General features: G+C 46.5%; 1 protein-coding gene across 1 annotated transcript in view; it reads left to right on the forward strand.

Moving 5' to 3' along the window:
* Nucleotides 1–14221, forward strand: part of ift122 (intraflagellar transport 122 homolog (Chlamydomonas)) — a 265167-nt gene that overhangs the window by 160302 nt on the left and 90644 nt on the right. The window contains exons 15-17 of the mRNA XM_038812196.1: nt 457–510; nt 10329–10490; nt 11455–11621. Coding sequence (XP_038668124.1) covers nt 457–510; nt 10329–10490; nt 11455–11621 — 383 coding nt within the window. The remainder of the gene's footprint in view (nt 1–456; nt 511–10328; nt 10491–11454; nt 11622–14221) is intronic.

A 14221-nucleotide genomic window follows, 5' to 3' on the forward strand; every position in this document is an offset into this window, starting at 1 on the left:
GCCAACATTGAGGGCATTTAAAAGTTTATTGGATAAGCATATGGATGATAATGGCATAGTGTAGGTTAGATGGCCTTTAGTTTTTTTCCATGTCGGTGCAACATCGAGGGCCGAAGGGCCTGTACTGCGCTGTATCGTTCTATGTTCTATGTACAATCATTTATGTAATGTAGGAAATGCAGCAAACAATTTGCAGGCAGAAAGTTCTCACGACCAGCAATTAGTAATATGGGATAAATGTTGGCCAGGACACTAGGGAGAACTTCCTTGCTGCTCCTCGAATAGTGCCACAGGATATTTTGCATCCATCTGAGATGGGACTCAGTTTAATCTGAAAGACTGGCACCCACCCCCGACTGTGCAGTACTCCCAACAGTACAGTAATGGAGTGTCAGCCTGGAATATGGAGTAATATTTGTGTGCAAGCTTTCATTTAATATTTTAATTTATTGGCAGGCATTTATCAGAGTGCGAGACCTCCGCTATCTGGAGCTTATTAGCAACATTGAGGTAAGAAAATTACTTTGTAAATCATTTAATTGGTTAATAATTGAGATGTTGTATTTTAGCAATTGTAAAACATGGGTGTAAAACAGTTGTCCATATCATAGTTGAAACTGATGGTGCTTTGAGACTGCACCGTGAATGTGAACTGCTTCCCGCCAACTCTAACGTTGTGCTGTAAATCCAAAGGTATCGTCCTTCAGACGGGAAGGGAATCTTGCAGTGTGTGGTCTTACATAATTTCTATTAAAAACTGCATGGATTGTAAATGCAGTGTGGTATCGACAGCTATAAAAAGGGGCCCTGTAGATTAAGAGCAAAGAACAAAGAAAAGTATAGCACAAGAACAGGCCCTTTGGTCCTCTAAGCCTGCGCAGACCATGCTGCCCGTCTAAACTAAAATCTTCTACACTTCCTGGGTCCGTATCCCTCTATTCCCATCTTATTCATGTATTTGTCAAGATGCCCCTTAAACGTCACTATCGTCCCTGTTTCTACCACTTCCTCTGGCAGCGAGTTCCAGGCACCCACCACCCACTGTATAAAAAGAAATTCCCTCCCATATCTCCTCTAAACCTTGCCCCTCACGCCTTAACCTATGTCCCCCGCCAGTAATTGACCCCTCTATCCTGGGAAAAAGTCTCTGACATCACTCTTTCTATGCCCCTCATAATTTTGTAGACCTCTATCAGGTCGCCCCTCAACCTCCGTCGTTCCAGTGAGAACAAACCGAGTTTATTCAACCTCTCATCATAGCTAATTCCCTCCATACCATGAAACATCCTGGTAAATCTCTTTTGCACCCTCCCTAAAGCCTCCAATTCCTTCTGGTAGTGTGGCAACCAGAATGTAACACTATACTCCAAGTGTGGCCTAACTAAGGTTCTATACAGCCGCAACATGACTTGCCAATCTTTATACTCAATGCCCCAGCCAATGAAGGCAAGCATGCGGTATGCCTTCTTGATTACCTTCTCCACCTGTGTTGCCCCTTTCAGTGACCTGTGGGTCTGTACACCTAGATTTCTCTGACTGCAAATACTCTTGAGGATTCTACCATTAACTGTATGTTCCCTACCTGCATTAGACCTTCCAAAATGCATCACCTCACATTTGTCTGGATTAAACTCCATCTGCCATCTCTTCGCCCAAGTCTCCAAATGATCTAAATCCTGCTGTATCCTCTGACAGTCCTCATCGCTATCCGCAATTCCACCAACCTTTGTGTCGTCCGCAATCTTACTAATCAGAGCAGTTACATTTTCCTCCAAATCATACTACGAACAGCAAAGGTCCCAGCACTGATCCCTGCGGAACACCACTAGTCACAGCCCTCCAATCAGAAAAGCACCTTTCCATTGCTACTCTCTGCCTTCTATGACCTAGCCAGTTTTGTATCTATCTTGCCAGCTCAGTTCTGATCCCGTATGACTTCACCTTTTGTACCAGTCTGCCATGAGGGACCTTGTCAAAGGCCTCGCTGAAGTCCATATGGACAACATCCATTGCTCTACCTGCATCAATCATCTTTGTGACCTCCTCGAAAAACTCTATCATGTTAGTGAGACACGACTTTCACAAAACCTTGCTGCCTCTCGCTAATACGTCCATTTGCTTCCAGTGGGAGTAGATCCTGTCTCGAAGAATTTTCTCCAGTAATTTCCCTACCAATGACGTAAGGCTCACCAGCCTGTAGTTCCCTGAATTATCCTTGCTACCCTTCTTAAGAAAAGGAACAACATTGGCTGTTCTCCAGGACATCACCTGAAGACAGTGAGGATCCAAAGATATTTCCTGCACAGTCATGGGGAGAATGTGTAAACTCCACAAACTCAGTCACCCAAGGCCGGAATCAAACCCTGTCCCTGGCGCAGTGAGGTAGCAGTGCTAACCACTGTGTCACCCTGCTGCCCCATTAGCATTTGCCAAGGAAGAGAAATTTGCTACAGTTCCGGGTCAATAAGGAGGTTTTGGGACTAAAAATATAAAATGTTTGGTAAATTCAGTAGGTCTGGCAGCATTTGTGAAAGAAGAACTTTTTGGGTCTGGATGACTCTTGGCATTTGGAATACTGAAGAGAAGGTACTAATAAGGCTGGTGGTATAGAGTAGATAAATGACTTGGATTTTAAAAGGTGGAGAAGGATAAACCTGGCAATTACAGGCCACTCAATTTAATTTCAGTGATGGAGAACATAGAACAATACAGCACAGAACAGGCCCTTCGGCCCTCGATGTTGTGCCGAGCCATGATCACCCTACTCAAACCCACGTATCCACCCTATACCCGTAACCCAACAACCCCTCCCTTAATCTTACTTTTTAGGACACTACGGGCAATTTAGCATGGCCAATCCACCTAACCCGCACATCTTTGGATTGTGGGAGGAAACCGGAGCACCCGGAGGAAACCCACGCACACACGGGGAGGACGTGCAGACTCCACACAGACAGTGACCCAGCCGGGAATCGAACCTGGGACCCTGGAGCTGTGAAGCATTTATGCTAACCACCATGCTACCGTGCTGCCCGGAAAGCTTTTGGAAACATTAATCTAGGAGAAAATAACAGGCAGTCATTGGCTAATTAAGGAGTGTCAGTTTAGATGGGGCAAATTATGTTCGGTGAATTTGAATTTCTTTGAATAGGTAAAGAAAGGGAGCATGAGGAATGTGGTTATGGACTTTCAAAGGATGTGTGAAAGAGTACCATCGATTAGGTTTGTAGCAAAATTGGAACCCATGGCTTAAATGGGCAGCAACAACATGGTAAGTGTGGATTCATTAAGGGAAGTCAGCTTTGGTTTGTTACGGACAAATCATATTTAACTAACTTGTTGGAGTTTTTTGATGAGTTAACAGCGTGGGATGATGAGGATAATGTTGCTGATGGGGTGTACATGGACTTCCAAAATGCCACAAAGTGCTGCAAAACAGATAATGAGCAACATTAGAGCACATGGACTAAGAGGGATTGTTGCATCATGAATACAAAATTGGCTGAGTGACAGGAGGCAGAGAGAGTAGTTACAGATGTTTCTCAGGCTGGAGAAATCTTTGTAGTGGACTTCCTCCAGGATTACTGTTAGGACCCCTGCTCTCTAATAGATATTCATGATCTGGATCTTGGTGTATAGGGCACAATTGCAAAATTTGTGCATTTTACAATACTTCTGTATTGTGAGCCATCAGGATGGTGTAGAACTTCAAAAGGACATGGACACGCTGGTGGAATGGGTGAACAAGTAGCAGAGGTGTGAGTAATTATTTTGGTAGGATGAATGCAGAGATGCAATATAAAATAAAGGGGATTGTTTTGTTATGCTCTTGACACAGCACGAGCTGCTTCCTTGATGTCCACTCTGACAAAGGAAGGTTCAGACTTGGAGATCGCTTTAACACATTTATTAAAACTGTTAACAATTCTCCCACTTGGATTCGACTCTCCTGTTAATCCTGCTATAGCTATTCAGACTGATGAACCAGTCTGCTACAATCCAGGTGGTGGGTGTGATGTGTTGAATCAATCCTGTGTACTCACTAAATGTCTCCACTGGAAAGAGGAAGATCATGTGTGCTGTGTCCTTTTATATGGGTTGGTGTAATGCCCTCCTGTGGTGGTGTCATCTCTGTGTATATCGTGAATGCCCATTGGCCGTGACCTATTTTACTGACCTATTGGTTGAATGTCTGTGTGTCATGTCTCTGGTGCACCCTCTAGTGTCTAGCTAGTCTACGTGTATTTACATTAACCCCTTGTTTATTTACAGTGATGCATATCACCACAGGTATAATTCTAAAGAGGGCGCAGGGGCAACAGGACAAAGGTGTATAGGTGCATAAATCATTAAAGGTGGCAGAATCGGGTGAAAGCATGGATAAGAAAGCAATGGCAGCACGGTAGCACAGTGGTTAGCACTGATGCTTCATGGCGCCAGGGTTCCAGGTTTGATTCCTGCTTGGGTCACTGTCTGTGCGGAGTCAGCACGTTCTCTGTATCTGCATGGGTTTCCTCCGGGTGCCATCCCACAAGTCCTGAAAGACGTGTTTGTTAGGTGAATTGGACATTTTGAATTCTCCCTCTGTTCGCAAACAGGCGCCGGAATGTGGCGACTCGGGGCTTTTCACAGTAACTTAATTGCATTGTTAATGTAAGCCTACTTGTGACAATAAAAATTATCCTGGGCTTTATCAGTCGGGGACGGAGAGGGGCTGGGAGCACCTGCAAGCAGAAGGTTAGCGGGAGGGATTCAGATGTCCGGTGCGTGGAAGGATTACGAGGGCTGGTGAGCACGAGGGATTGAGAGGGTCGGTGATGGGGAGGGATTGAGAGGGTCGGCTAGAGGGAGGGATTGAGAGGGCCAGTGAGAGGGAGGGATTGAGAGGGCCAGTGAGACGGAGGGATTGAGAGGGTGGGTGAGGGGGAGGGTTTGAGAGGGTGGGTGAGAGGGAGGGATTGAGAGGGTCGGCTAGAGGGAGGGATTGTGAGGCCGGTGAGGGGGAGGGATTGAGAGAGTCGGTGAGAGGGATTGAGAGGGTGGGTGAGTGGGAGGGATTGAGAGGGTCGGTGAGAGGGAGGGATTGAGAGGGTGGGTGAGGGAGAGGGATTGAGAGGGTGGGTGAGGGGGAGGGATTGAGAGGTTAGGTGAGGGGGAGGGATTGAGAGGGCCGGTGAGAGGGAGGGATTGAGAGGGTGGGTGAGGGGGAGGGATTGAGAGGGTGGGTGAGGGGGAGGGATTGAGAGGGTCGGTGAGAGGGAGGGATTGAGAGGGAGGGTGAGGGGGAGGGATTGAGAGGGAGGGTGAGGGGGAGGGATTGAGAGGGTGCGTGAGAGGGAGGGATTGAGAGGGTGGGTGAGGGGGAGGGATTGAGAGGGTCGGCTAGAGGGAGGGATTGAGAGGGTCGGTGAGAGGGAGGGATTGAGAGGGTGGGTGAGGGGGAGGGATTGAGAGGGTGGGTGAGGGGGAGGGATTGAGAGGGTGGGTGAGGGGGAGGGATTGAGAGGGTCGGTGAGAGGGTCGGTGAGGGGGAGGGATTGAGAGGGTGGGTGAGGGAGAGGGATTGAGAGGGTCGGTGAGGGGGAGGGATTGAGAGGGTCGGTGAGGGGGAGGGATTGAGAATGTCTGTGAGGGGGAGGGATTGAGAGGGTCGGTGAGGGGGAGGGATTGAGAGGGTCGGTGAGGGGGAGGGATTGAGAGGGTGGGTGAGGGGGAGGGATTGAGAGGGTCGGTGAGAGGGAGGGCTTCTGAGGGTCGGTGAGAGGGAGGGATTCTGAGGGCCGGCTAGAGGGAGGGATTGAGAGGGTGGGTGAGTGGGTGTGAAACAGGAGGGTGATGGGAAGGTGGCGTTGGGTGGGCCGGTGAGAGGGATAGAGGCATTTGGGAGGGTCTGTCTGTGAGGGGTCGGGAGGCTGGTGAGGATGCAGGTGTTAGAAGTGCCCGTGAGTAGGAAGGGGTCAGGAGGGCCTGTGTGTGGGAATGAGCGAAGAGGGTTTGGATGGCAGTGGTGATCAAAACTGCAGGAAGAATTGAAAGAATATACTTACAGGTCAGGTATTGGTGCGTACACAGGATCTATACTAAAATTAAAATGGAAGCAACTTCTCCAATTGACATATACTGCGCTGAAACAAAACGTGCATTAAAGAAGGAATATTTGTACTGGGAAAATGTGTGCTGAAACAAAACGTGCATTAAAGAAGGAATATCTGTACTGGGAAAACGTTTCTCTCAATTTTTCACCCCTGCTTTTAATTTTTCACAGGCTGTTGAGGAATTCTCGAGAGCAGGTTGGCCTGCCAACCCCGTGCATTTTGAGCGCAATGCCAAACAACATTTTCCACCAATATGGGATAATCATTGTACCATAACCTCCACTGTAAAGAAACATACATAGAAAATAGGAGGAGGCCATTCGACCCTTCGAGCCTGCTTCGCCATTCATTATGATCATGGCTGATCATCAAGTTCAATACCCTGATCCTATCTTCACCCCAGTATCTCTATAGCCAGAATAGCTCTATCTAATTCCTTCTTGAAATCACACAGCATTTAGGCCTCAGTTACTTTTTGTGGGGTGAATTCCACAGATTCACCACTCTCTGGGTGAAGAAATTTCACTTCACCTCAGTTCTGAAAGGTTTACCACTTATCGTCAAACTATGACCCCCAGTTCTGGACTCCCCTACCATCGAGATCATTCTATGCTGTCTGATCCTGTTAAAATTTCACATGTTTCAATGAGATCCTCTTTCACTCTTCTAAACTCCAATGAATATAATCCTAACCGACTTAGTCTCTCCTCATATGAAAGTTCCGCCATCCCAGGAATCCATCTGGTAAACCTTTGCTGCACTCCTGCAATGGGAAGAACATCCTTCCTCAGACAAGTCACCAAAACTGCAGACAATACTCCAGGTGTGGCCTCATAATTGCAATACATCATCCCTATTCGTATACTCAAATACTCTTGCTGTGCAGGCCAATACATTTTCCCACTGTACCTGTATGCTTACTTTCAGTGACTGATGCATGAGGACACCATGGTCTCGCTGAGTATCCACCTCTCTCAATTTACATCCATTCAAATAATAATATGGCTTCCTATTTTTGCTACCAAAGCTTGTAACTTCACATTTATCCACATTATACTGCATGTGCCACGTATATTTGCCCACTCACTCAGCCTGTCCAAATCCCGCTGAAGCATCTCTGCATCCTCCTCACAGCTCATTCTCCCACCAAACTTTTTATCATCTGCGAATTTGGAGATTTATTTCCCTCATCTAAATCATTAAAAATAATCTGAACAATTAGGGTCCGAGCACAGATCCCTGCGGTACCCCACAAGTCACTACCTGCCCGTTGGAAAATGACCCATTTATTCCATTGCTTCCTGTCTGCTAACCAGTTTTCTATCCAGCTCAAGACACTACGCATGCGCTTAATTTTACATAGGAATCTGCTGTGTGAAACCTTGTCGAAAGCCTTCTGAAAATCTAAAAAAACCACATCCACCTATTCTCCCTGGTCAACTCTACTGGTTACATCCTCAAAGAATTCCAGTAGCTTTGTCAAGCATGATATTTCCCTTTCGTAAATCCATGCTGACTTTGTCTGATTATACGGCTGCTTTCCAATGCTGTGCTATGAAATCCTTGATAATTGACTCCAGCAACTTCCCTACGTTAGGTCGACAGTTCCCTGTTTTCTCTCTACCTCCCTTTTTGGATAGTGGGCCTACAATTAGCTACCCTTCAACTTGTAGGAACCGTTCCAGAGTCCAAAGAATTTGGGAAATGACCACCAATGGATCTTGTACTTCTAGGCCACTTCCTTAATTCCTCTGCAGTGAAGATTATCGGGCCCTGGAGATTTATCCACCTGTAATCCCATTAATTTAACAGTGATATGGGCATCTATGACCCACACTCTAGAGGGTCCTCCCCTTTCTTTGGTATTAGCATAATCGTCGCCTGTGCCATTGTCCCCGGTAGCTCCCCCTTCTCCAGCGCCTCGCTGAACGGCCCCAGTAGATATGGTGCCAACTCCACCGCACACTCCTTATAAAGCTCCGCCGAGTAACCGTCCGGCCCTGGAGCCTTCCCCAATTTCATCCATCGTATGCGCTCCATCACCTCTCTCAACCTTCAGGGCTCCTCCAGCATTTGCCTCCTCTCCTCATCCAGCTGTGGGAATTCCAGCCCGTCCAAAAAGCACCCCCCAGATCAAACATGTACAATTTTGCATAATATTCCTAAACACCTCATTCATCCTCCCCGGCTCCGACATTCCCGCCCCTTCCCTGTCTTGCGCTCAGGATTTCTTTGAGTGTGGCCTGCCGCCGTAGCTGATGGGCTAGCATGTGGCTCGCATTCTCTCCATATTCATACTGTACCTCCGTAGCTGCCCAACAGCCCTTCCGTCATCAGTCTATCCAACTGCCCCTGTAACTTCTTTCTCTTTATTAATCTCTTGACAGTGGGGCCCTCAAATACTCCCAGTCTACTTTGACTATCTCGCCCAATAATCGTTCATACTCCTCCCTCGTCTTCCTATCTCCGGGCGCCGTAAACGGGATAACAAACCACCACCTTCAGTACCTCCGAATGTGGCAGCCGATACCTCCCCATTTTGATTCAAATCCACGTAATCCTTAATCACCAACCACACCTTATTGCAAAACGCTCTGTCCACTAGCAGGCCCGAGTGTAACCTCCATCCTCGAGTTAAGTTGAACCTCCAGCCAGTCCGGCATGTGGTCAGAGATTACAATTCCCATGTATTCTGTCCCCACCACCCCCACAAACACCTTACACTCACCACAAAAAAATTGATTCTGGAGTTTACCTTGTACACAAGCAAGAAGAAAGAATACTATCTCTCCCCTGGGTTCTTAAACTCCCTGGGTCCACCATACCCATCCTTCTCAGAAACCTTCCCAGCTCCTTTGCCATCCGCAGCCTTCCCATTGACCTGGAGCTCGACCTGTCCACCCTTCGCTCCAGCACACAATTAAAGTCCCCTCCCATAATCAACTTATGTGTGGCCAAGACCGGAATGGCTCCCAGCAGCTCCCTCATGAAGCCCACATCGTCCCAATTCGGGGGATACCCCACACGTTGCATGTACGAGCCTTACCGGAGGCTTGCGCCTCCACTCCCCTCTCCTGTCCGCCATCCTCCCTTACCCATTTAGTCCCCTTTAATTTCACCCTCAACTGAGTCCATCCAAGATGGCCTCCTCCTCCGCCCATGTCCTTGCTTCTCCTCCAACACTGCCACATCGCATCTCCCCCCTCCCCCAAACCCGGCCAACCCTCGCGGCCTCCCCCACCTCACTTCCATTCACCAGCACACCTATTCGCTCCAATGTTCTGGTATAATCAGATCTTGTTTCCTCCCATTCGCAGTTCTATTTCTCCCTGGCCCACCTCAGGATCTTTTCCTTCTCCACAAACTGGTGGGGCCTTACAATCACTGCCGCGGCGGCTCCCCGCTCTTGACTTCTGACTGAGAAACCTGTATGCTCTATCCACCGCTGGGGCTTTGTCCCACTCTGCCACCAGCTCCACCAGCATCCTCGAGACGTATCTCATGGAACCCGTGCCTTCCACACCTGCAGACAGGCCGACGATAAGCAGGTTCTGCCTCCTGTTCTCCTGCTCCTCTACTTTTGCTCTTAATGACTTGTAAACGTCCCCCAGGAGTCCCACTTCCACCTCCAATGCCACCACCCTTTCACTCTGGTCAGACATCACCCTCTCCATTTCCCGGTCTGCGACCCCTGTGCCTCCAAGCCTTTCAGGGGTTTAACCGCTCCTTCGATGGCTTTTGATCAGTCATTGTGCATCTCCTTTTTTTGTTGGTGGAATTCCTCTCCGATGAACGGCATCAACTGCTCCATCTGGGGTTTCCAGCATGCGAGGACCTTCCCCTCAACCATCTTTCCAATTGTTGCTGTGCCACAGGTCTCTTCCAGTCCCTTGGCCAGGTCTTTAACCTTCTTCTGCCGGATCTGATAACCAGCAGACATGCCACTCTGAGAGGGAACCTCTCCTCCTCACCTTCAACTACACTTCCCCGTCAAAATTCTCCCATTTTCGGGTTAAAAGAGCTCAAATCCACGCCTTTGAGCCAGAGCTGCCCTGTGTGCGACCACTCGCTTCATGGCTGTCACCGGAAGCCCCCCAAAGAGGATATTTCTACCAAAATTTGTACATATTTCTACTGTTCCCTTTCAAAACACAATAAATTCATTGTGAAATGTATTGTATGATCTCTATTTGTGCTTGCAGTTATTACATGTGGGATTTCTTTCCTCTCCAGGAGCGTAGAAAACACGGTGAGAGTGACAATGAGTTATTTCTAGCAGACGTGCATGCCTACCAAGCCAAGTTCCATGAAGCAGCTAAACTGTACAAGAAGACAGGAAATAATAGTCGAGCCTTAAATATGTACACTGACCTATGCATGTTCGATTATGCCAAGGTACTGTCCCACTAAAATGATGCAGAAATGTTTTTTAACTTCGTTTTGAAGTTGGTTCAATTATTATTTTAAATTTTAACTTTCACCAGCATGGATGTTAAGGATCTGAAGCAGCTTTTTTCCTAGTTTGCACTTCTTAACCTGTATCTTCCTGGTTAGTCTTTTCTATTTGCTCATTAGGATCTCTTTAGTGCCTCAGATGTTTTTAAACAAGACAAACAAAAAAAAGTAATCAACCTACTTTACAGCCGAAACCCCTTTTAAAATACCACTGTAAAATGCCCCAGAGGAGTAATTGAATTTTAATATTCTCTGCCTGTTCCACATTCTGACATTACTGCACAGACAGCTTGGGTGACTGGGCACAGGAGTTGTACATGACATTGAGTAATAAAAATCGCAAATTTTGGAACACCAGAGTTCATAGTTTTAGAGCAGTGTGATGGATGCTGGCCCACTCCCTGGATTTTACCAGTTCTTGATTTCTGCAGTGCTGAGATGAGGCCTGGTCACCCCTGACTGGAATGGAAAGGAACCAAGAGCAAATTGTCACCAGACCAATTTTGTATGTTTTACAGTCACTTACAAACTTCATTGTCAGGCGACAGCAAGCTTGGGTTGTGTAGCTTAGTGATTCTGGGACTGCACTAGCCACCGAGAGGTCTTAAGTTCAAACCCCACTATAGTACATTGTCAAATTTAATTCAGTGACATTGAACGGGCACCAAAAATAAAATGATAGCTTTGGACTTTATAAAAGCCTAACTTGTTTATTGATATCCTTCAGGGTAGGACATTGATAGCCCTACCTGCTCTAACCGACATAACCATGCACACAAAACCCTCATGGTCTAGATGGTGTTAATGATAACTGTATATAAATTAATATCTGTATTTGTTTGACTTTACTCTGAGTTTTTACCAAAGGAAATGCTAATGATCCATTATATCACTATTTCCTCAGGATTTCCTTGGATCAGGAGATCCCAAGGACACTAAGATGTTGATTACAAAACAAGCAGACTGGGCCAGGAACATTAATGAACCAAAAGCAGCAGCAGAAATGTACCTCTCTGCGGGGGAACATCTAAAAGCAATTGAGATCATCGGGGACCATGGCTGGGTTGATATGTAAGTCTGTGACATAGAATGAAATAGTTATCAGTATGCCTGGAAGAGAAAAGGAAAGATATTACTGCATTCCCTCTATCTTCCTGACCATAAACTGCAATTACGTAAAGTTCAATTGGGGCATGCATTACTTATTCACAAACGTTTCGCTCTGTTGTCATGATTTACAGTAAAGCTCTTGTCAGTGTTTACTAGCGTACATTGTTATATCAGCATCTGCCATTCTATTTTCGTGCAATCTGTTATTTCATTCCGCTTCTGGCCATTTAGCAGTACTGTGCAACAGAACACAAGGACTAAGAGCAGGAGGACGCCATTCACCCCCCTTGTACCTGCTCTGCAATTCGATAAGATCATGGCTGATCTGATTGTGGCCTCAATCCCACTTTCCTGAGCCCCCCCACCATGGTGTTTGTCCCTTTAAGGGCAACATAGCAGAGTAAGGGTTAATCACACACACATACACACACCCCCCATAACCCTTTACTCCATTGCCAGTGAAGGCCGCGCTGCCTCCCGCAGCTGAGAGACCGGAGAATCCCGCCCTAGATGTTTTAATAAGATCAGCCCTCATTTTTCTAAACTCCAATGGATATGGGTCTAGAATGCTCAACCTTTCCTCTTAAGATAATCCCTTCAACCCAAGATTCAGCTAAGTGACCCTTCTCTGAACTGCTTTCAATGAGCTTGTATCCAATCAATACCAAAACTGTCCAGATGCGGTCTCACTAAGGCCCTTTACAGTTGTAACAAAACATCTCTACTTTTATACTTGGTTCCTCTTGGAATAAACACCAACATTTCATTTGCCTTCCTAATCATTTGCTGCACCTGCATATTTACTGTTTGTGATCCACCAGGTCACTCTTTGTACGATAGAGTTCTGCAATCTCTATCCATTCAAAAAATATATTGCTTTTCCATTCTTCCTATCAAACTGCAACCTTAAGTTTTGGGTGCTTTCTCTAATTTTTAAGTTTCTAAACTAATTTTCAGATCTTTCCTTTAACAAAGTAGGGTGGCTGGTCTCTTTTGTCAGATTACAGGTCTCTCCCTAACATCAGCCAAGGCTTATATACTTCAGTCTGCCCAGACATTCCCTCATGGTACAGTTTACTCTTCATGCCCTCTCACATCACACCTAGGTCCCATCCTGAGCTGATTAGTATCTCAAAATTTCTTATTTAACGCCATGTTGGAGGACATTCAGAACTGCAGATGTTCAGGAGAAACCACTTTATGAGTTCTCAGGATAAGTTGGCATGGGCAATAAATGTTATTTCATTCCGCTAAATTTCATTCCAATAAATGTTCCTCATCTTCCACCTGAGGAAGGAGCAGTGCTCCGAAAGCTCGTGTTTGAAACAAACCTGGGACTTTAACCTGGTGTTGTAAGACTTCTTACTGAGAAAGGATGTACTGGCGCTGGAGGGTGTGCAGAGGAGATTCACTAGGTTAATCCCAGAGCTGAAGGGGTTGGATTAGGAGGAGAGGTTGAGTAGACTGGAACTGTACTCGTTGGAATTTAGAAGGATGAGGGGGGATCTTATAGAAACATATAAAATTATGAAGGGAATAGATAGGATAGATGCGGGCAGGTTGTTTCCACTGGCGGGTGAAAGCAGAACTAGGGGGCATAGCCTCAAAATAAGGGGAAGTAGATTTAGGACTGAGTTTAGGAGGAACGTCTTCACCCAAAGGGTTGTGAATCTATGGAATTCCTTGCCCAGTGAAGCAGGTGAGGCTCCTTCATTAAATGTTTTTAAGGTAAAGATAGATAGTTTTTTGAAGAATAAAGGGATTAAGGGTAATGGTGTTGGGGCCGGAAAGTGGAGCTGAGTCCATAAAAGATCAGCCGTGATCTCATTGGATGGTGGAACAGACTTGAGGGGCCAGATGGCCTGCTCCTAGTTCTTATGTTTGAAGGGCCGAATGGTCCAAAGGTTGGTGGAATTGCGGTTAGCGATGAACATAGAACATTACAGCGCAGTACATCCGGCCCTTGATGTTGCGCCAACCTGTGAAACCATCTGAAGCCTATCTACACTATTCACCGATCATCCATATGTTTATCCAATGACCATATAAATGCCCTTAATGTTGGCGAGTCCACTGCTGTTGCAGGCAGGGCATTCCACGCCCTTACTACTCTCTGAGTAAAGAACCTACCTCTGACATCTGTATCTCCCCTCAGTTTAAAGCTATGTCCCCTCATGCTAGACATCACCATCCGAGGAAAAAGGCTCTCACTGTCCACCCTATCTAATCCTCTGATCATCTTGTGTGTCTTTATTAAGTCACCTCTTAACCTTCTCTCTAACGAAAGCAGCCTCAAGTCCCTCAGCCTTCCCTCATAAGATCTTCCCTCCATACCAGCCAACATCCTGGTAAATCTCCTCTGCACCCTTTCCAATGCTTCCACATCCTTCCTATAATGCGGCGACGAGAACTGCACGCAATACTCCAAATCCGGCCGCACCAGAATTTTGTACAGCTGCAACATGACCTCATGGTTCCGAAACTCAATCCCTCTACCAATAAAAGCTAACACACCGTACGCCTTCTTAACAACCTTATCAACCTGGGTGGCAACTTTCAGG

The sequence above is a fragment of the Scyliorhinus canicula genome, chromosome 11 (assembly GCF_902713615.1).
Source record: "Scyliorhinus canicula chromosome 11, sScyCan1.1, whole genome shotgun sequence".
Taxonomy (NCBI): Eukaryota; Metazoa; Chordata; class Chondrichthyes; order Carcharhiniformes; family Scyliorhinidae; genus Scyliorhinus; species Scyliorhinus canicula.